We start from the raw sequence: 20,522 nt of genomic DNA, 5'->3' as shown, positions 1-20,522 counted from the left end.
CCGGAGCCCCCACCTCATGAACTCATGGAGAAAGAACCAGATGAACTCATGAATTATTTAGAATTCATGATCTACTTTATTTTTGTTTAGATTCAATAAAAAAAAGAACAGAGAAAGAAGTTGAAGAAAAAATGACAGCGGCAATGAAAGAAGATGTGGTTTTGGGTTGAACAATCCACGGCACTGTACCTTTTCGTTTACAAAGATAAGTTTAGCAAATCTAACCCAAATCTTTTTATTATCTTTCCAAATCTACATAAATCTTGTTGTCAGCTTATATGTGTACATCATCTAGGTTCTGGAAGTGGCTTCGTCGAATATAAAGGATAGTTGTGTCTTTCACCATAGCGATTGACCTCACGCGCAGTAAACTTTTACTATTATTGGCAAATCCCTAATTTCACCATCTTCCTTTGGTTTTAAGCAAATTAGCTCATTCCCAAAATATACACTTTTTCAGAACGTGCGGTAAGTAATGAAGCGAACTCTCTTGAAGACAAGTGGATTCCCTCAGAAAAATCAATATCATAAATTAAAAGGGTGGACAAATGTCTGAACTATGACTATTTTATTGAAAATATATGTCTCACTTGTGGGCTTTAAACTCCTTTTAATTAATGAAATTATGGTTTGAACAAAAAAAAAATATGTCTCACTTATTAAAATTGCTGCAAAAAATATATACATAATATAAGTATTTGATAGGGAAAACACCAGAGTCTTGACTACGGTTTTGTATGCCATATACCAAATTAAATAAATATTTCTAACTTGTAATAAATTGTTTTGCAGTGAAATAATACAAGCATATTTTCTGTAAAATAAGTTTCATAAATAGTCTACTCCTCAGTAGTACTTATTATTTATGTTAACTTGTAAAAAAACTATAACTCGCCAAATTTTTAATATAAATAATATTAGTGACATATTTCAGTCACAAATATCATTTTATAATTTTAGGATACATAATATTACTTCTGTTCCATGAAGATTATAGTTTTGGTATTTTTATTTGTTTCACAAAGATAAAAAAGAATATCGAAAGATATTAGTAGTGATTTCGATTAAAAAATTATTAATAGAACATACAAAATAAATGATTAATAAATATACCTTATAAATTTTGAAAAAAAATGATGTCCTAAACTAATGTTTTAAAAGTCCTTTACCAAACATGGCTCCGGAAAATATTTTAAAACTAAACAAAACCTAAATTCTAAACAAGATACTATTATTTTAAATTAAAATTTTCAAATAATCATTTCGAGTTATGAATTTAAAGTTTTGAACTTCTAGATAAAAAAAGTTTCCATGCAAATTCAATATCATTTTTTCCTATATAGAACCATATTTAGGTCAATAAAATATATTTACTGATAGTTTAGTATGTATATATAAACAGATTAATAGAAAGGGAAAAACTCCCACAACTCCCTGCTCAAACTTAGTCTTCAAACTTTTAAAAATATGGAGAATTTAGATTCAGATTCATGAAATGTTTTTGTCTGTTTTACCATTCCACCATTCCCTGCAAAACTAATTTATCGGACAACATTTTGTAGCAAAAAAAGATCAAAGAGCCCTTCACTATATTTCGAATTAAATAAGAAGCGCCAGAGGTTTTAAATCAAAATTCATCAAATTAAATAATAATTTGATGCCCTCCACATCTTAAGTTTTTTAAACATCAGAATTGTTTAGGTAAAATGTCAGAGTTGTTTGTCCACCACTCACACCCAATAAACGATTATTATTTTCTAAATATCAATTTGTCAAAAAAAAACATTCAGTAAAGATATTGTATTACGTTGTTTATTTTAAAAACTTGGAGTAGTGCCAGACAATGGCTGGTTTTTGTTATGAGTATTAATATTGTAGAGTTTCCCCAAAGGGAAAGAATCTCTTATTTCCGAATGAGGACACTTTTCACCCAAATAATTTATTTTGTCTTAGATATATTGAGAATCGCAGGCAAGTAGATGTACATTAGAATTATATTCACTTTCTATCTCTACCACAGATCTCAGACTTTTTTGCTATATTTTGGTGTTTCAATACCTTTCCTTATGGTTTAGTTACAAAGCCTACAATCATCTTCTTGTCATTACCCGTATATATGCAATACTTTCATTGAAATGATGTTTTACCCTATTGATTTTCTTTTTGTGACTATCCATTTGGTTTTTACTACTCTAGATCGTATAAATGAAGAACCCAAAACATCTTACGCAGTAAATTTCATAATTGTTGCTACATTTTTTCTTTGTTTTTAGGGCCGTTTGATATATGGACGAAATAAAAACTGAAAGTTCAATAATATACGTTGTTAGTTGGTTCATACACCATCCATATAAATTTTGTTTTAAAAAGTTAAGCTGTTGGACCAAAATAATAAATAAAACGCATGGGCTATACAAGAGTTGTATTGAAGACAATAATAAAATGTAAATGTAATTGATATAATGATAAAATATTATTATAATACATAGCTCTTTTTTCCTCTTTTATTCAAACTTTGCTTGAGAAAAAAATCGGACCTTTGCTTTGCTCAAAACATATAAACTTTTAACAAAATCCACGATGAATTTTTCACCAGTACTCACAGGTCTTGGACGTGGTCTTGTTTAGTTGAACGACCCTAACACTTGGGAAAATCCTTAGGCGGTGGCAAAATCGACTGATTGGGTCCTTTGCCGTTCTCCACCAAGAAAGCCATCTTTAATCCCCACGTCGTGTGTACCTCCAAGTGACAATGCATAAACCAAACCCCTACACGTTACAAAATATCATCACTTTTATAATAATGATAATAGATAATAGTATTTGACTTATTGCCTATGATCTAGTTACAAACTACGTACTTTAACTTTGTGCAACTGCTATGTGAATTTCACAAAGGACATAGAAGATGAGTCTAGAAGATATTGATATATTACCTAAATCTACATAATTTAACCACTAGACTACTATCATGTTATATAACTTTATTTTTAAAGTAATTTTGTGAGCGTACCGGGATTATCCGCTCTAAATCTGATGACGACCCATCCACCAGATGGTACTCCGATTGTGTTCCTCTCAACCGGATCGACCAAATTGAAGTTGTTTGGATCTTTCTTGGGATTGAAGTTACCTAATCCCCGACCAACTTCAAAGAAGTTATAGCCGTGAAGATGAATCGGATGGTTCTCCGGCGCTATGATGCCGGTATCTTGGAGAACCAGCTGCACCGTTGCATTGTAAGGTAGCTTGTAAAGCCTTGTGCCGGTTTCCGTGGCCATGTTCGTGACAGATCCTCCGCTGTAGTTGAAAACGTGCGGTGGGTTCTTTGGAAAATCCGGTGTAAAAACTCCACTAATGTTGAAGTAATGAGCCGGCAGCAACGCGATTTTAGGCATAACGAATGTTACATTGTTGATACTGGCCACGACACGGCTACCGTTTCCAGCCTTACAGGTAGGACACGGGTTTAGCCCGAGGCCAACAGTGAAGAAGAGGTGGTGGTCGATGGTGGTCGGGACTAGGGCAGGGTACTTCTTGGAGTTGAGACTACGAAGAGAGTTTGTAAAGTTAGTGGCGACGGACGTAGCGTTTTGCGGCGGAGGGAGAGTGAGGATTGTCGGTGAGGAGGATAGTGTTCCGGAGTAATGGACAGTCGCGGTGGCGGTTACATTGTCTACCGCGATTGGGGAGTCCATGAAGGGAGAAGCGGTTACAAGGTATTTGCCGGTTGATTTTGAGGCGGTTAGGAGGACGTTGGTGGTTTGACCGGGGGCTATAACGATGGTGTCGATCTTGAACGGTTTGACGTAGACGGCGTCGACTTCAACCACCGTGAAAAGGTGTCCAGCGACTTTGAAAAATAGCTCTTCATTAAGTGCAGCATTGACTAGTCGTAGCAAATAGGTTTTGCCATTCTTGACTGACAATTTGTAGCCTTCCGATGTACATTATAAAGAGACTTTAATAATTAGTATATTTGAAGTTATAATGCCAGTGATCATATAAATAAAATAAAGATTTTACCCTGATCAGATGAACAATTTTTAGCAAGGCCAGGGCGTCCGTTGATCATGTGAGCGTCGGAGACATTGGGGGCTAATCCAGACTTAAGTGCCTCGTTAATGACGTTTTCCGTATCCGATTTCCACCATTCACCTGCAATTATGATGGACTTTTAGTCATGCCAAATTTATCATATATCCAATGTAATGAACCAATAGCAACTAATGTTATTAATGTTAAGTTACATAGAATTTCAACTCAAAACCACTTGGTAATGAATAGATTAAATCCATATTAAATTTTTAAGTCTTATCTTATATAATTCTAATGTGTGATTCCTAATAAATAGTTTAATAGGTCGACGATCCGTTGTTCAAAAAAAAAAAAAAAAAAAAAGTTTAATAGGTCGACGACTTAAATTTAATTCCATCGCCAGGTTCAAAATGTATGGTGAGTTGAAAGTAACAAGAGTGTTAAAAATAAGATGGACCTGAACATTCTTGTTATACATGGCTCAAAACAATACCTAGAACTATGACTTTCTCGTGGTCGGGTTTGGGGAACGGATAGGGAACACCACGTTTGGGGAGGATAACAATTGCGCCGTAAACAGTGGCTCTGAGCCAGAGGATGTGAGCATGCCACCAGAGGGTACCGCGTTGGCCGGTCAAGGTGTAGTTGTATGTGTAGACTTGACCTGGCTGGATAGGGCACTGGGTTATGTAAGCAGGCCCATCGGCCCATCCTGTTCTCACTTGTCTCACACCGTGCCTGTTCTCGGTCGTCCACAGTCACCATTCAATTAGATAATGAACTTTGGTGATAGTCGAAGATTAAGTAGGAGCTTACCAGTGGATGGAAACGTTGTATTTGACGTGATTAACGACTTTGATGAGCAACGTGTCGTCTTCTCGTGCGTAGATTGTAGGACCTGGATATCTACCGTTCACGGTCACGGTTGGCTTGCTTGAGCAGAGTCTAGTAATGTTCTTCATCACAACCTGTGTAATTTTCAGACACATATATAGTCAAAAATAATTTTTTTTGTTACAAAAAAGTCAAAAATAATTATATTACAAAGTTATTAAACAAAACGATAAAAAGTAAGACAGAAGGCAGACCAATTAAATCACAATCATTATCTAATTGTAAGTTGTAACCAAAAACTCAAAACATGCTTCACTTCATTCATATTTACATACAAATATACAATGATTGTCATGTTTAAAGGGGGAAATCACCGCATGTACATAAATCTGAGTAATATGTGTCAGTAAAAGCTCATAATATACATATGAAAAGTACTTAATTATAAAAAATAAAATATACTTGCAGAAATTTAGGTAATAATATCCTACATGTAGTACAAATGCTCCAATGTAAAGCCACATATTTCTCCATAAACCCTTTAGTTAAAAAAATTATCTACATAAGCCTGTGCGAAATATTGAATGCGTCTAAGAATAAGTGTCGATCATGAATGTTCATATATGGATATGTTGCGACTATTTGGTATGCAGCATAAGATATAGGCATGGCTACATGTGAAGATAAGTTGTATGTACAGACGAATACAAAGTATACATGTGGATATATATAGACTCACGTTAAACTTGTAATGGCGAACCATGCTCTCTGACGATGGAGCTGGGAACACAGACAAGAAGGATGCAAGAAACAAAAACCAAACCATATGAGACTTCATCTCTACTCTCCTCGCTCTTTCTCGTCCTTCTTCTTCTTCTTCTTCTTGTTTAATATTCGTGTCTTTGTATTTGAGATGAGCGACTGGCCAACGCAAGCTTATAAGAGAGAGAGAGGGGAGAGAGATTGGAAGCCAGAGAAGGAGGCGACGTCGTTTTAGGTGGTAGGTCGACCCAAAATCCACAATTCTTTATAGTTAAGATTCCCATTCTTACCACAACTAATCTCCCTGATCAAATCCAAGAAAATTAGTTTTCTTTTAATTATTTCCATAACAAATCAACTGGCTAAACTTATTTACCATGCGTATTACGCGCAATTATTTTACCGGGTATGTTAATCTTGTACTTATTTAAGTACATATTAACTGTATTGTATGCATGAGTTTGTAATATATATTACGTAGTTAACCTGACCTACCCAATTCCTCGTTTTAGTTGTTCCATTAGGACATATATACACATTGATTTCAAAATTATGCATGACAGATTATATGCAGTCTAAATGCTTCTTTTTCATATATATAGGGGTTATTAAGTACACTTGCTAGTTTATATGTTTGCGACAAACTGGTGGACCAATGATCTTAATTAAAGTTGACTATTGTTCATCAGAAAACAAGTAATATATTGGATCAAAGATTCCACATAGATATACATACATACCAAATTATGATATATGCATCCTAGGCTTTTTTTGTCTTATATATGCATGAGAAAGTTCTTGATCTTTATTTTATATGATCTATCAATAATGTAGACTCAAATGGTTCTCAATAACGAAAGTTCAATCTGTGAAAAGAGACAGACTCAAGATCGAGATTGTGTTACAATATGGTGAGACGTATACGTCTGAACTCGAAGTAATAGTTAAAACGACCACGAAACCTTTTAACATTGATTTCGATATATATATGGTCGAATTGTCCATTTTGAGTTCGTACATCTCTATTCCTTCGGGTATACATAAAACATTTTCTGCTTCTACTTCACACTTTAATTATGGAGTATTTTTTATATCTGGCGGTGAGTGTTTTAAATGATAATTCGCATAACACCATATCAAACCAAAGAAGCGTCAAGCGATAACAAGAAAAAAAACGAACCATATTTGGAGAAGTTCTCAAATAATCTAACTGCCGGTTCAGGATGTATATTTATCTTTGTATATATATAAAAGGAAAAATAATAGAAGAAAGAAAAACAATTCCGTATAGTTAGATGAATTTTCAATTTTGTAATTCTTGAATTTGGTTAATAGATTGATTCAATAAAGTCGCATATGTATTGTTAAAAAAGTGTCTTAGAAGCTGTGTGAAGTAGGGTGGAGATTAGAATGCTTAGAAACTAAGACAGTAGAATATATAGTTGAGAAATGGCTTTCACGTCGTTGTAAACAAATAACCCAACAAAGACAACCTCTCTTGCTTGGGTTTGTTTCAAATCTAAGGCTACACATAAGAAATGGGTGCGCTTAGAGCGACGCCGTTTCGGTCATACATGATATGGATATGTGTCGGAACCTAAGATGCTAACTATTTTTACTCATTTTTAGTCAAACTGGTTATCATTATGTTTTATTGTTTTCGTACCGGAGATGTTGCAGTGAAGCACTTAAACCGACAGATGATTTTTGATAAGTTGTCATGGTTAAAATTGGTAAAGTGTCATATCCTCCAACTTATAGTTAATCTGTTATTGTCATTTTCTCAACAATCTGAGAAAGATTACATTAGCATTAGCGTCCAAACGACAACCAAGCAATTGAACTTTTGGAAAAGATGTAATCTATTTTTCCCTTAAATACATGATCAAAGGAAATTAGCTGAGTATTTTACGCCAAAATCTAAACTAAATCTGAAGAAAATTGAACATTCTTGCCACTTTAGACGTGTACAATGATCAAACAAGATTCGCAATGTTTTCGTATATATGGTGAAACTCAATGGCATTCGACTCAAAACAATGGCCACATGACCTAGGTTTTGGTCAATAAGTTCAGTCACACTAAACTATGGTTCAATTGAATGTGTTAGTATGTGATGAGCTAACATAAATATCTTACCATGATATTAGTAAGTAACTACTAAGGGTGAGAAATCTCTTAGGTCCTTGGAGGAAAGCATCGCAGTGGATCAAGCAAGCTTATGAGGCCTCGAGCTTGATTGACAAAGATCTCCAAGCTTTGGAGCCGGTGCCTCGTTTTTTTTTCGTTATTTGTTTTCGTCATATTTAAGAGTTTAAGGTTTAAATTGCTTTCGTTAACACAAGGCCCAAGTAAATAAGTTTGTTTTGACTTATGACTCGTTTTTTTGAAACGACTAGTTTGACTTATGACCTCAACTAGTTTTGGACATCCTGATCCCATGGGCTCTTCTTGTCTCCTCAACATTTTCCACTTGTCTCTTCAACATTTTCCAGCCATATGTAGTAACTCGTTTCCTGTATAAAGCTTATACGTCTTTTTGCTTTGCTGAGTTATCCATCAAATAATATTGTAATTTATTTTGTATACGGTTTAAATTTATTGCTAAAAGCCTTATTTTCTTCTTTTTTTTCTTATTATATAAGACAAATAATTGTCGTTTTTTGACTTCTAGATTGCCAATTAAAGTGAAGTGTTATGCGAAAATTTCGGATAATCATTTTCTCCAAGGATCACATATACTGCAAAAGCTTAACTGAAATTCAACCCTTCTTTTGTCCATGAGTTGCTCCTGCTTTAGCTATCAAATCTCACATGTCATAGCTTTTTCCTGTTTGTCTATATTTAAAACTTTAATCATAAGTCATAACATATATCAGTAAGAAAAATGTAATCAACTAATGGTTATGTATTGCTCCTGATTTAGCTATCAAATCTCAAATGTCAGCTTTTTCTTGTTTGTCTATATATAAAAAACTTTAATCATAACATATACTAGTAAGAAAAAATGTAATCAACTAAAGGTTATGTATACCAAAGAAATTCTAAAACTGAACAACCAAATCCTAACACAAGAATCAGACTGAACATTCTCACTCAATACAACTTCATTCACCACCACACTTATTTCAACTACATCTAAAGAAAAAGATTTCGAGTTTCATAACAATTTGGTCAGTAAAAATTCATGAAATTTCTAGCCAGCGGATGAGCAGGCGGAACCGGCCGGCTCGTCGAATCCATGCTTCCTGTTCGCCTTCCTTTACTAGGCGTCAAGTTAAACTTCAGCACACCATTCTCAACCTTCCTCCCAATACTACTACTACTGCTACTAACCTTCTTCTTACCACTAACGTATCCATCAACACTGTTCCGGTGAAACCCTCCACCTCCGGGAGTGGAACTTCTCCAACTCACGCTACTATTGCTCCTCATCATCTTCGGATCAAACCCATTTCTAGCTTCTACATTCCACGACCCTGAGAACGTTCTATCCACACTGCTTCTCCCTTCTTCGAATCTCTTCTCATTTTTTCTGTGAAGCATCCCAAATATGTTCCAACTCCATCTCTTAGACTTCTTCGTCCCTTTCTTGCTGGACTCCACAGTCCCTATCTCCAAGTTCTCAACGGAGCAATCTCCCCTCACTGAACTCGAATGTGAACGCGAATGGGAACGTAAAGCCGAGTCCTTTACCTCTCTTTCTCGAGGAGGAGACACTTTAGTGTTGGAACCAGACAGTTTCAGTTCATCGATCTCAGAGATGATTGAAGCTGATATCTTTCTTGTTGAGCTAGAACGGTCGAGACTCTTCCTCCGTCGTGAAGACGAGTCGTTGTAGTACTCTCGGGTCTGTTCAGATCCACCAGGGACAACACTCTCTGGTGGCGTTCGCGGTGGTGGTGGTGGCTCTTCCACCGGAACAAGATTACTAACCGGAGAATCCTCCACGACGGATAACATGGACGGCATTCGCGGCGGAGCCGCCGCCGTCGCTCTCCCGATCATATACCCGTCAAAAGAAGCGCGCGGCTCGTCAAAAGAGTAACGAGGGTCGTCCACCGAAACCCTACCGGCGTCAAGAGAGAATCTTCCGGCATCGATTGAGAATCTCGGATCCGTGTCGCATGATCTCCGCCCGTAGCCGTAGTCTGCTACTTCGGACTGAGTGTCTCTGAGCTGCCTCACAGCTGACTTCTCCACCGGTAATGCGCCGCCGCTATGCTTCTTAAGCTTCTGCTTTTGTCTCCATTTCTGTAGCTTCTTGCTCAAAACCGACGCCGCCGACCAGAAACTCCTGGTGGGTTTCTTCGCCGTCGTCGTCTGAGGATTCAACTCCATGTGCTCCTTCTCCTCTGTTTCCTCTTCTTCTTCGATGATCTCGTCGATTACGCTTCTCTGATCCTTTAACTTCTTCCCGCAATCAATGCCCTCCTCGAAAACAGGGGACTTGGGCTTTCTAGTTTCGAGCCCAATCTCGCGATTAACCGTTAAAGTTCCCTCCTTTACCGTTAAAGCTCCCTCCTTTATATGCTCGGCGTCTTCGTTGAACAGAGACCAGAGAGTGTTCCTTACTCTAACATCGCACGACCTCCTCTGCGGCTCAAACGCGCCCAAGGAGAATAAAGCTTCGTTCTTTCTCGCCGAGAACGATTTCGTCCTCCGAAGTTCCGGGAAGAAGGAGGAGGAAGAAGAAGACGGCTTGAAGATTGCTTTGAGAGCTGCGGCGGAGGACGACGACGGCGGTTTTCTGGAGGAAGACGCGACGGCGTTGATGTCTAGAACGGAGAGGCGCTCGAAGAGGCAAGAAGGGCAGAATCCGGTGAAACGCTCCTCCGGGTGACGATCGCAGGAGGTGGAAGGACGGTGAGGCTGCGGCGGAGCTAGTGCTGAAGCTGCGACTGGGTTGTTGTGGGTAGGATTCATAACCGGAGGAATCGAGTACACCTCATGTTATTGACACTGAGATTCTCGCGTGGGAAGAAAAGTTTTCCCGAGAAAATTGTCGACGGAAAGAGAGAGAAAGAGACAGAGAGAGAGAGCCGTTTGAGTTCAACGGATAGTGAGAGAGAGAAAAGAAAGAAAATGAAAGGAAAGAGATGGTTAAATAGTGAGATTAAAGAAGAAAGGGGTGTGAATTTGGAATAAATGGAAACTACGAGGGCCCCGTTTCGAAATTATGTTTCGCTGGTTCCGTTGGTGACTTTTAGCAGACGTACTACACTACTACAACAAAGTCTAGGGGCTCTCGCTTTTTGAAAATGACGGTTTCGCCCCTATGTCTCCACCACCACCATTGCCTAAGAGGCTAGAGTCCACCATGTTTGTGTTTTTCTCTTTCTTTCCGATGGTGCCGAATCTTGAACTGTTTTGTCTACTTAAAAAAAAAAAAATTTACAAACTTAAGATATCTTAATCTTTTTTGCCCAAAAAAAAAGATATCTTAATCTTTGAATAAATATTATTTTATATTTATTCTATTTCTAATCATTTTTGTTCTTCTAAGCTGTAGAAATTTCAAATTTATTTTAGATTCATGATAGCTGTAACCAAATCACATCATAATTATTTGACAGTTCTTTTCCGTACTTTTAACATTTTATTCGAATATTTATGTAAGATAAAACAAGCTATTCATGTGAAAGTAAATTTATTTCTTTTAATGTCATCATTGCATTTATATAACATTATTATCTTACTATAAGCAGTGCTATTTTCACAATATATTTCAGTGTTATTTTTCATTTTACGAGGAACCGATTAATGTTTTTGGAAACAACAGATTAATAGCTTTTATACTCTAGCCAGGAAAAAAATTGCTCTAGGATGTTTCTTCCAATGGCCTTTCACTTCTTCACTTTTACATTCATACTTCGCTTTCTTTTTTCCTTTTCTGTCTCTTTCTCTTTATTCACTTTTATTTTTCTTATTCTATTTCTCTTTTTGTTTTCTCTACCTTTTTGCCTTTTGAGAATATAGCAAATAACTCATGCTAAATAACATGTATTCGTTATTTATTTATACTTATGGAAGAATCTATTATATTAAAATGTGAACGTTGTCAAAAGTTTCAAGTAGAATCACACATGAGACTTATTTAACCCACAAAGTAATCTATCTATATATATAAAAATATGTTTACCTCACTCCTAAACTATCCACGTGGAAAATCACTCTCTGACAGGCCGACACGTGTCTCTGAATTTTATTCCTTTGACTGGGTTTGAGTTTAACATTGAGTTTATTCTATGAACAATTGACAGAGTTTTTTACTCTTTAATATTATTGAATGTGTTAATTATTTTTTAATACATAGTAGATAAAAAAAAAACACACCCATTACGATATGGACGTTATATTATCATCAAAGCAATCTTTACCTTATGTATCTCATCCTGTGATAATTTATAAAGTAGCAACGAATCTATGAGTTCAGCAAATTTGCAATTACCTACGTCAAAATTTTAAGTATATGAACAGTCAACAATAGTGTGTTGAATATTATATTCATATGATTTAAAAGCCTTTACAATTTTTTATTTTTAAACATACACCAAAAACTTTATGAAAGTAAATATTCATTCAGGTTCTCAACCACTTCAAATACCACCAAGGCCAAAAAAATTTAATCAAGTGCACGAAAACTATAATATATTTAAAACTACAATAAATACATTAGTTAATGAAAAATCTTTTTAAAAAAATATTATGGATGCATACATAAATATTAAGAGAAATGTATAAAAGGAAATAAAAGTAACAATAACTCGAAGAACAAAATGTATAAGACTGAGAATATTTATGATTTGTGGTCTAAAATATATTCAACTTATTGTCCTAATCAAGGTGGAATAAACATTGAATAATATTTTTTTTTAAATTATATATACATAGAAATATTTTTAGTGGCATGGTATATTTATAATTTTCAATATTTGGCCAAATAAAGAAAAAGAAAACCTGCATGTATATAACCATAAAAAGAAAACTACTTTAAATAACTTAATCAAAACAACAATCACGTACAACTAAACCCGATGAACGTCCCAACTTCAAAAGAAAGACGGTATAAGAGCAAAAATCTCAAGACATGACATATAATTTTGTACTAACAGCTTACCAACCAATTTAATTTACATAGTTCATTCAACATTAATCAAAGCAAGCAAATATCCCTAATCAAAGCAAATATTGGTAATTTCATAGTCTATTTAGTATTCAAATACATTAACATGTACAATATTTAACTAATATGTATATTTTTATATGATACAAATTTATATTAAACATTCATTCTAACTGTTTAAATTGTTTTTTAATTTTCATCCTGTCTGCAGGACGCGCCGGCCCTAACGTTTTTACATTGTGATCACAGCTCAGGCGAATATAGTTTATTTAGTGTGGATGTAAATTCAACACACGTGAATAGTATTATCATTAAAAACACATTCAAATAACTTAAGAATTGTGTTCAAAAAAATAAAAAAATAAAAAAAAATAACTTAAGAATTTAAAACCGAAGAAAATAATTTATTGGGGGATATGAAGAAGGGGACGTGGGATAGCACCGACGGCGAACGGGGCGGAGTGATGAAAATTGAAGAGAAGCCTCGTCGGTGAGTCACGAGTATATAGCCTTAACCAGACTCATGTGAAACCGGCTACTTTTTTTCTGTCTATACATACCACACGTGTCCCTCTTTGGCCCACTCTTCATCTCTCTCTTTCTTTTCCCCAAATTCTTGAAACATTTTCAAGAATCAAAACATATTAGGTAACTGTCTTTTGTATGCTAGAAACTTGAAACAAAAGAACCAACAATGTGAACCCTAAACCATAAATCCAACCCGCATGTTGGCCAGGGTGTAAATTCTCAAATGTCCCCGAGTTGAATTCACTGGAACAAAATTGTTGTGCATGTAGTCATTGAAGTTTTGGATTTTAATGCCCAAGGTAAGCTTGTTGGAAGTTCATGCCAAAACAACACATTATGTCAATCCACTAATAGCTCACTTTTCCAACTTTATTCCATGGAAATTAATAAAATTGGAGCTACATAAATACTTTTTTTTTATATGTCCCTTGCAATTGTTCCCTCGTAAGTACTTTGTATTTGTGAAAGATAGTTCTCTCTTCCTTTTAGATGTCTTAGAAGTTGTTTTATAACAGTGACATATCATTGTCTTTCTTCTTTTTAGCTGTCGTAGGAGTTTTAATGGTGTTTAGCATCTCTACTTACTAGAGGAATGAATTCAAAATATTCGAGGCATGTTATGCACCACTCATAAGTGCATACCCACTTTGAATGTTTCAGTCTCGCTTTTGATAAATTGTTACGAATTTTTAATAGATTTGGATAAACACGAGCTTATAGCTTAGCCGTTTAGCCATTTCCTACAAGCTATTAGGAAATCATTCATATACCTAAATAGTAAAAACATTCGTTTGGCTTTATCTCATATAATTCATTGAAAATCTGTCTAGAGGTGTATCCATTCATTCAGTGACATCATGTGTGATTGTATGAATACGATTTTGCTATACAATATTTGGGCTTTTTCTTTCTCATTTCTTGTATCCTGGAGTCTCTCATGCATTAGCAATCCAAGCCTGTTTCCCTGGACCCTTACGACCCATTATTCCCCCATCCATATTCATGCTTTAGTTTCATAAGTACGAAAGCTTTCACTATTCTGCTTTAGTTTCATAAGTACGAAAGCTTTCACTATTCACTCAACGAAATAGTTCTTTCACATTGTCCTTTAATATTTTCTACTTTTTCGATTTAGACACTTGGTGTAGAGCTTGTTTGACTTACGTTGTGACCTTTTTCTTTTAGAAAGTGATTGTATTGACGTATGCGGTGATATTTTTACTTAATATAATTAACGTTTGACATAGTTGTGATTACTGGTGAGAGCTTCGTCCCCAATACAGAAAGCCACATGGGTTCGACTCACGATGACCACCGAAACATTCTCATTCTCTCTCCGGAAAAATGGGCAATTCACTACTTTTTTTTTAAATTGCCTTAACTAATACAACAATTAACAAATGTATATAAGATAATAAAAATTTGAGTAATAGTATATGATATCTTTTGGATCTTTCTAACATAGACACGAATTGCTTTCGCTTAATTTAAAAGTTTACAGTCTCCATGTGAATAAATTCTTGAAAGGTAAACGAAAAAATAGTAAAAGTATTTACACATCATTCATAAATTACAAACCTGTCGATATTCATGCATGAGAAAGGTGACTTATTGGTCATGGTATTGACTATTGAGGACGGTGATCAAGTCCGTTCGCCGGTTTACATTCGCCCATCGTTTCAATCATCATGCACAAAATGATTTTGGTAACGCAATCTTTTCCAAGTATAAGTATCTTTTTGGTTAATGGCTATCCAAATACAAGTCGTCCTCATGTCTAAAATACAAATAAAAGAAAGACAAAAGACAAAATAGATAGATGCATTGCACAAACGTTTAGTTTAGGTTCTTAACTTGATGGTTAGGCACAATGTTTACAAAGTGCTAATCACAAATATAAGAAAAAATTGTGCTTCCTCACCTTTATTAAATTCTTTAAATGAATTAGTTATATTTTTTCACTTGAGCCATGCGATTCCTTTCTCCAATAAATTGTTAATATGGTCTATGGATGTCGGTGGTATCATAGGAGATTGAGCTTTAAGTGGACGATCTTCGTCCTCGGTCATTCTCTTGATTTCTTGGACTTTCTTCGATCTTCATGGCTGCAAATTGAAATTGTAGTCCTTCAATCTTCTCATTGAGCTCGGCATAAAGTTCATGTAACTTGCTCTCAATCAACTTTTGCATCGCTTTGGCCTTCTCTTTTTTCTTCAAGGAGCTCTTAGAATAGTATTCTGATTTACTACATGGTTGGTAGCTTGTCTAAATATGATGGGCCGTGCTCATTTAAATTGGTGTGTACAGCTTGTGGAGTAAGTGTGTCGTTATCTTTCCAAAGCCTTGACCTCAAATGTATCGTTGGATGCTTTCTACTTCAGTCACGTCCATTTATAACTACCGTGATAACCTTCTTTTTCAACAAAATGTTTCGTTAAGTTAATACTTAGCCTAAAACGCTTGATTGATAGATTTATAAAATGTAACTGCAAAATATTAAATTTGATAATACCAAATGTAACTAAAAAAATGATCATATACCGAAAGCCCCGGTAATCAGTTGTCCGGTGTAGGTGGGCCTTTGACGTGGTGGAGTCACTTTGTCATAGGAACACGTCACGTGTCTCCACGTAGGACGCAGCAGAAAATATTTTATACATTGACTAAAATATCCTTCACACCAAACACCACCCAAGCACAAAGACTTTGAAAAGCTTCTTTCATGTCGAGTTTCTCTTCCTGAAACTCTGCCTCTCTCTCTATCGCAATTCTAACGCCTCCTAAACATCAACATCACTATTGGCGTAACAAGTTAGTCGTACTTAATCATTCGTTAATGGCGACAGCATTATCCGTAACATCTCCACATCGTTCGTCATGTCTCTTGAGATTCCGTCGCGATCCGACATCAACCCGGGAAACCCTTCTGAGTTTCGGGTTACGTTCCAGACATAACCAGATTCGATGTGAGAGTTTACGTTCCTCGTCGGAAAGCCGTGTGACAAGAAGAGGTGAAGCGGTGGTGACGGCGGCAAAGAAGAGACATCAATCACCGGAAAGATGCGCGGCGGAGGGAATACTTATCGGTGGAGGAGAGGTGGAGGTGGCAAGGGAGGTGGGGAAGTTGATACCGGAGAGGATGAAAGTAGTGATGTTGACGGCGTGCATGATGTGTCTTTGTAACGCCGACAGAGTTGTGATGTCTGTAGCGGTGGTTCCACTCGCCGAGAAGCTTGGCTGGTCGAGTTCTTTTCTAGGGGTAGTTCAGGTATTTTCTTAATCTCCTATAATTAACTCCCCCTAATTACATTCTTGATCCGCGAATCGGTAAGCAATCAACTTGACAAAAATAAATGAAGATGTCAAGATTTGGTTTCCCCATATGTGTAAACATATTTAATATGGGACCAGTTTATAATCGTCCGCAAAATCAATTTTATAAAGATACACGACATTTTCACACATATTAAAAAAATAACTTGCAATAAAATAAAATAAAATAAATCTAAAATATATAAACTGTAATGCACCAAGATTAGGTGGTTTAAAGAAAGAATTGGTTGCATTTAAGAATTTCTAAAATATTGATATATATATATATATATATACATATAATAGTAGTAGGAAAAATGGAGTAGTTGTTGAGAACAATGGTAGGTGCGTTAGTTTGAGCGGCAAGCGTAAAGAAGGCTTGACGTTATGTGAAATTGAGGCTTTTATCACCAAAACGTTTGTGGTAAGGGTCACGTCGACTTCCCTTTTCTTCTGAGTTTCTGTTCGGCTTCAAACCTAAAAATCCAATTCTTTTCCATTTGATTTCATTCAAATGCAAACTAAAATTTTAATTTCTATTACCTACATTTCCTCATTTATTAGAGCATGAGCATCGTTGAGTTTTTATGAAAGTATCTCACCAATAAAAAACAATGATAGACTTAGACATTTGTGAGAAACTCCCTCAACACACAACTTTGTAATGGTTTATTATTTTTAAATATTGAAATCTATTGGTGAGAAACCATATAAGTTTCGCACTACTAATGATTCTCTTAGGGTTATTTTCTTTTGTAAACTTGTCTTTCTTGTTAACCTCAACCAACGGAGTCCTTGATCAGTTCGCTATGTTGGTTTTTCCTCCATCAAACAATCATAACCCAGAGCTTATATAGAAGAAACCAATCTAGTGATCAAGGTTTGGCTAACACTAACGTATTATTAGGTTTCTGCTAACACTAACGTATTAAGTTTTGGCTAACATTAACGTATAAGTTTTTTTTTCCTAATATGGATTGAAACTTATTATTTTGCAGTCCTCCTTTTTATGGGGTTACATTTTTTCATCGGTTATTGGAGGAGCATTGGTGGATCGTTATGGAGGAAAAAGAGTATTGGCTTGGGGAGTCGCATTGTGGTCTTTTGCCACTCTACTCACTCCATGGGCAGCTGCACACTCGACCGTAGCCTTACTGTGTGCCCGAGCCTTCTTTGGTCTCGCTGAAGGTGTTGCAATGCCCTCCATGACTACTCTTCTCTCTCGGTAATATTCCTTTTAGCAAATTTCTTTCTGAAAAACTGAAAATGTTTTTTTTTAAACTATATTGGCATTTGACTCAGGTGGTTCCCCATGGATGAACGAGCCAGTGCGGTTGGTATATCGATGGCAGGGTTTCACATGGGAAACGTCGTGGGACTTTTGTTAACACCGCTCATGTTATCTTCTATAGGAATCTCTGGTCCATTCATTCTTTTTGCGTCCTTAGGTCTATTGTGGGTGTCCACTTGGGCAAGCGGCGTTACAAACAACCCTCAGGACAGTCCTTTCATCACTAGGTCAGAGCTGAGGCAAATCCAGGCTGGAAAACCGGTTCATACGCCAACCAGTTCAACCAAGCCTAACCCATCTTTGCGCCTTCTTTTGTCGAAGTTGCCTACTTGGGCCATCATTTTCGCTAATGTGACTAACAATTGGGTGAGTTTGAGTTTGATAGTATCTTTTGTTACATCAATGCCATGTCTTTTGTTTGTTTTTTTGTAATAAACTCATAAGGTTTTTGGTTAGTTGTTCACAGGGATACTTTGTTCTTCTCTCATGGATGCCTGTTTACTTCCAGACGGTAAGTAGTTATTAATGATTCTATGTTTTGATTCGAATATGAACTGAAAATATGATGTTTTATATTGATGTTCACAGGTGTTTAACGTGAATTTGAAGCAAGCGGCATGGTTCAGCGCTCTTCCATGGGCCACAATGGCGGTCTCGGGATACTTTGCTGGCTCAGCATCAGACTGCTTGATCAGAACTGGTCACTCTGTGACCTCTGTCCGAAAGATCATGCAGGTGATTATCAAAAGTGCAATATGTTATAACTTCCAACATTCTAACAGAATGTCTCGGCTTTTATTGTCAGTCTATCGGATTTATTGGTCCAGGGTTGTCTCTGCTATGCCTGAACTACGCAAAATCGCCTTCTTGCGCAGCGATTCTCATGACCATTGCATTGAGCTTGAGTTCCTTTAGCCAAGCTGGGTTCCTCCTCAATATGCAAGTACGTTAATAACAACTCTTTAGCATAAAAAAAAAAAAAAAAAAAAAAAACTCTTTAGCATTTCACCATTTTGGGATAATCTTTAATCTCACAACATTGCTGGTTTCTCTTTGTGAGAGCAGGACATCGCACCGGAATATGCTGGTTTCTTGCACGGTAAATGTTAATATATGGTGAATCTTGCTTCTTGTTTTATTATAGTTTCTTGCTTAAAAAGTTAGGGCTTATATTATTGGTGTGCGAGGCAGGTATTTCAAATTGTGCGGGTACGTTGGCTGCGATCGTTAGTACAATAGGGACGGGCTACTTCGTGCAGTGGCTCGGTTCCTTCCAGGCGTTCCTGACGGTGACGGCGTTTCTTTACTTTGCAACGACCGTGTTCTGGATCCTTTTCGCCACCGGAGAACGAGTCTTTTAGATCCAACAGGCTATCCTTATAAACTTACAGAGCAATATGATACCAGAAAAAAGATACTGAGATACAAATGATTGTTTTTTTTCTGGAACATAATATATTTTTGTACGTTGTTTTTCCTGTTTTCTGATAAAAACTTCAAAATGTATTTTAATTTTTAGCTTAATTCATATTCTATTTAGACCTAAATAAATAAAATGGTGAATATGGTTATTTTAGTTTTGATATAATCATATTTTGTTATGTTTCTGAATTAAAAATGATATATGATGGGAGAAAGATTTTGTTCTAAAATGAACTTTGAAGTGGGATTATAAAATTTTAAATCATTGTAAACTTATGTTAAAAATCTACATGATATGAGTTAAAACAAACTTGATTTAAGAGTGTTGGATTCTCACTAGAGATTCTTTTATGAAAAACCAACAAGAAGGAAACTCATAGTGTGACTACATAAATGACTAATGGACTTTGTAGCTAAATTTTACCCCAAAAAACTAGATGGTAAAAAAAAACTATGCGATTTACTAGTAATTGAGAGCTGTGGTAGTTTACACAGTTAAAAGAAATTACAAAATATTGTATTTATATATATACGTGTGGATGATTGGTTGAGACGTAACTTCAAAAAAAATCATGTTGTTTGATCAGTAAAATTTTGAACTATAAATATATTTTTGTATCAATAAAAATTAAATGAAAAAGTAAAATAAAGGTTAAATTGTAATTGTAATTTTTTTTCTGTAAAAAATTAATGTGCAGTGAATAAAAATATAGCTTAAAATTAATTATAATTTAAACTTTTATTAGATATAGTTTTAAGGAAAGTTAAACCTTGATTGGTTTAAGTTTAAGTTTTAACGTAAATAAAATTTTGGACACCATTACCATTAGACCATGTTTATGAGTTTATCTAGAGGTGTTCAATCCGGATATCGGTTCGGTTTAGGTTCGGTTTTTTTCGGTTTTCGGTATTTCGGTTAGTAAAATATAACTACCATTCTAAATCCATATTTACTTCGGTTCGGTTTATATACCGTCGGTTTTCGGTTTATTCGATTTTATACCAAAAAACATAATTATTTAGTTTGAGATCATATAAAATGAATTTTAGAGTCATATTGTCAACACAATCATTTATTAAAAATATATTAATGTTCAAATAAATGAACAAAAAAGTAAAAATGCTTCTACCATCAAATAAAATAATCAAATCTATAATTAAAATCAGAGCCTGAAATTTTGAAAATAAAAATATGAAACAAAACAGAAA

At 35.5% G+C, this 20,522-nt stretch overlaps 3 protein-coding genes across 3 annotated transcripts; 1 reads left to right on the top strand and 2 right to left on the bottom strand.

The window, feature by feature from the left end:
• Window positions 1-2,389: 2,389 nt before the first annotated feature.
• Window positions 2,390-5,763, bottom strand: LOC106337261 (laccase-4-like). The gene is made up of 6 exons (XM_013776343.1): window positions 5,612-5,763; window positions 4,855-5,006; window positions 4,532-4,776; window positions 4,027-4,158; window positions 3,014-3,937; window positions 2,390-2,769 (listed from the first exon to the last, which is right to left on the bottom strand). Exons 1-6 carry the CDS (start codon window positions 5,708-5,710, stop codon window positions 2,639-2,641), a joined length of 1,683 nt encoding a protein of 560 aa, XP_013631797.1. The 5' UTR covers window positions 5,711-5,763; the 3' UTR covers window positions 2,390-2,638.
• Window positions 5,764-8,672: 2,909 nt separating this feature from the next.
• LOC106337720 (UPF0503 protein At3g09070, chloroplastic) lies at window positions 8,673-10,695 on the bottom strand. The gene has a single exon (XM_013776849.1). The coding sequence runs from the start codon at window positions 10,558-10,560 to the stop codon at window positions 8,809-8,811; it is 1,752 nt and encodes a 583-aa protein (XP_013632303.1). The 5' UTR covers window positions 10,561-10,695; the 3' UTR covers window positions 8,673-8,808.
• A 5,297-nt stretch (window positions 10,696-15,992) lies between these two features.
• LOC106339841 (probable anion transporter 3, chloroplastic) lies at window positions 15,993-19,388 on the top strand. The gene is made up of 8 exons (XM_013778709.1): window positions 15,993-16,556; window positions 17,599-17,825; window positions 17,903-18,257; window positions 18,358-18,402; window positions 18,480-18,626; window positions 18,697-18,834; window positions 18,957-18,990; window positions 19,083-19,388. The coding sequence occupies exons 1-8, from the start codon at window positions 16,125-16,127 to the stop codon at window positions 19,250-19,252; spliced, it is 1,548 nt and encodes a 515-aa protein (XP_013634163.1). The 5' UTR covers window positions 15,993-16,124; the 3' UTR covers window positions 19,253-19,388.
• The last annotated feature ends 1,134 nt before the right edge of the window (window positions 19,389-20,522 follow it).

The sequence above is a fragment of the Brassica oleracea genome, chromosome C4, assembly GCF_000695525.1.
Source record: "Brassica oleracea var. oleracea cultivar TO1000 chromosome C4, BOL, whole genome shotgun sequence".
Taxonomy (NCBI): Eukaryota; Viridiplantae; Streptophyta; class Magnoliopsida; order Brassicales; family Brassicaceae; genus Brassica; species Brassica oleracea.
The sequence above is the reverse complement of the archived record's forward strand: the minus strand, read 5'-3'. Positions and strand labels throughout refer to the sequence as shown.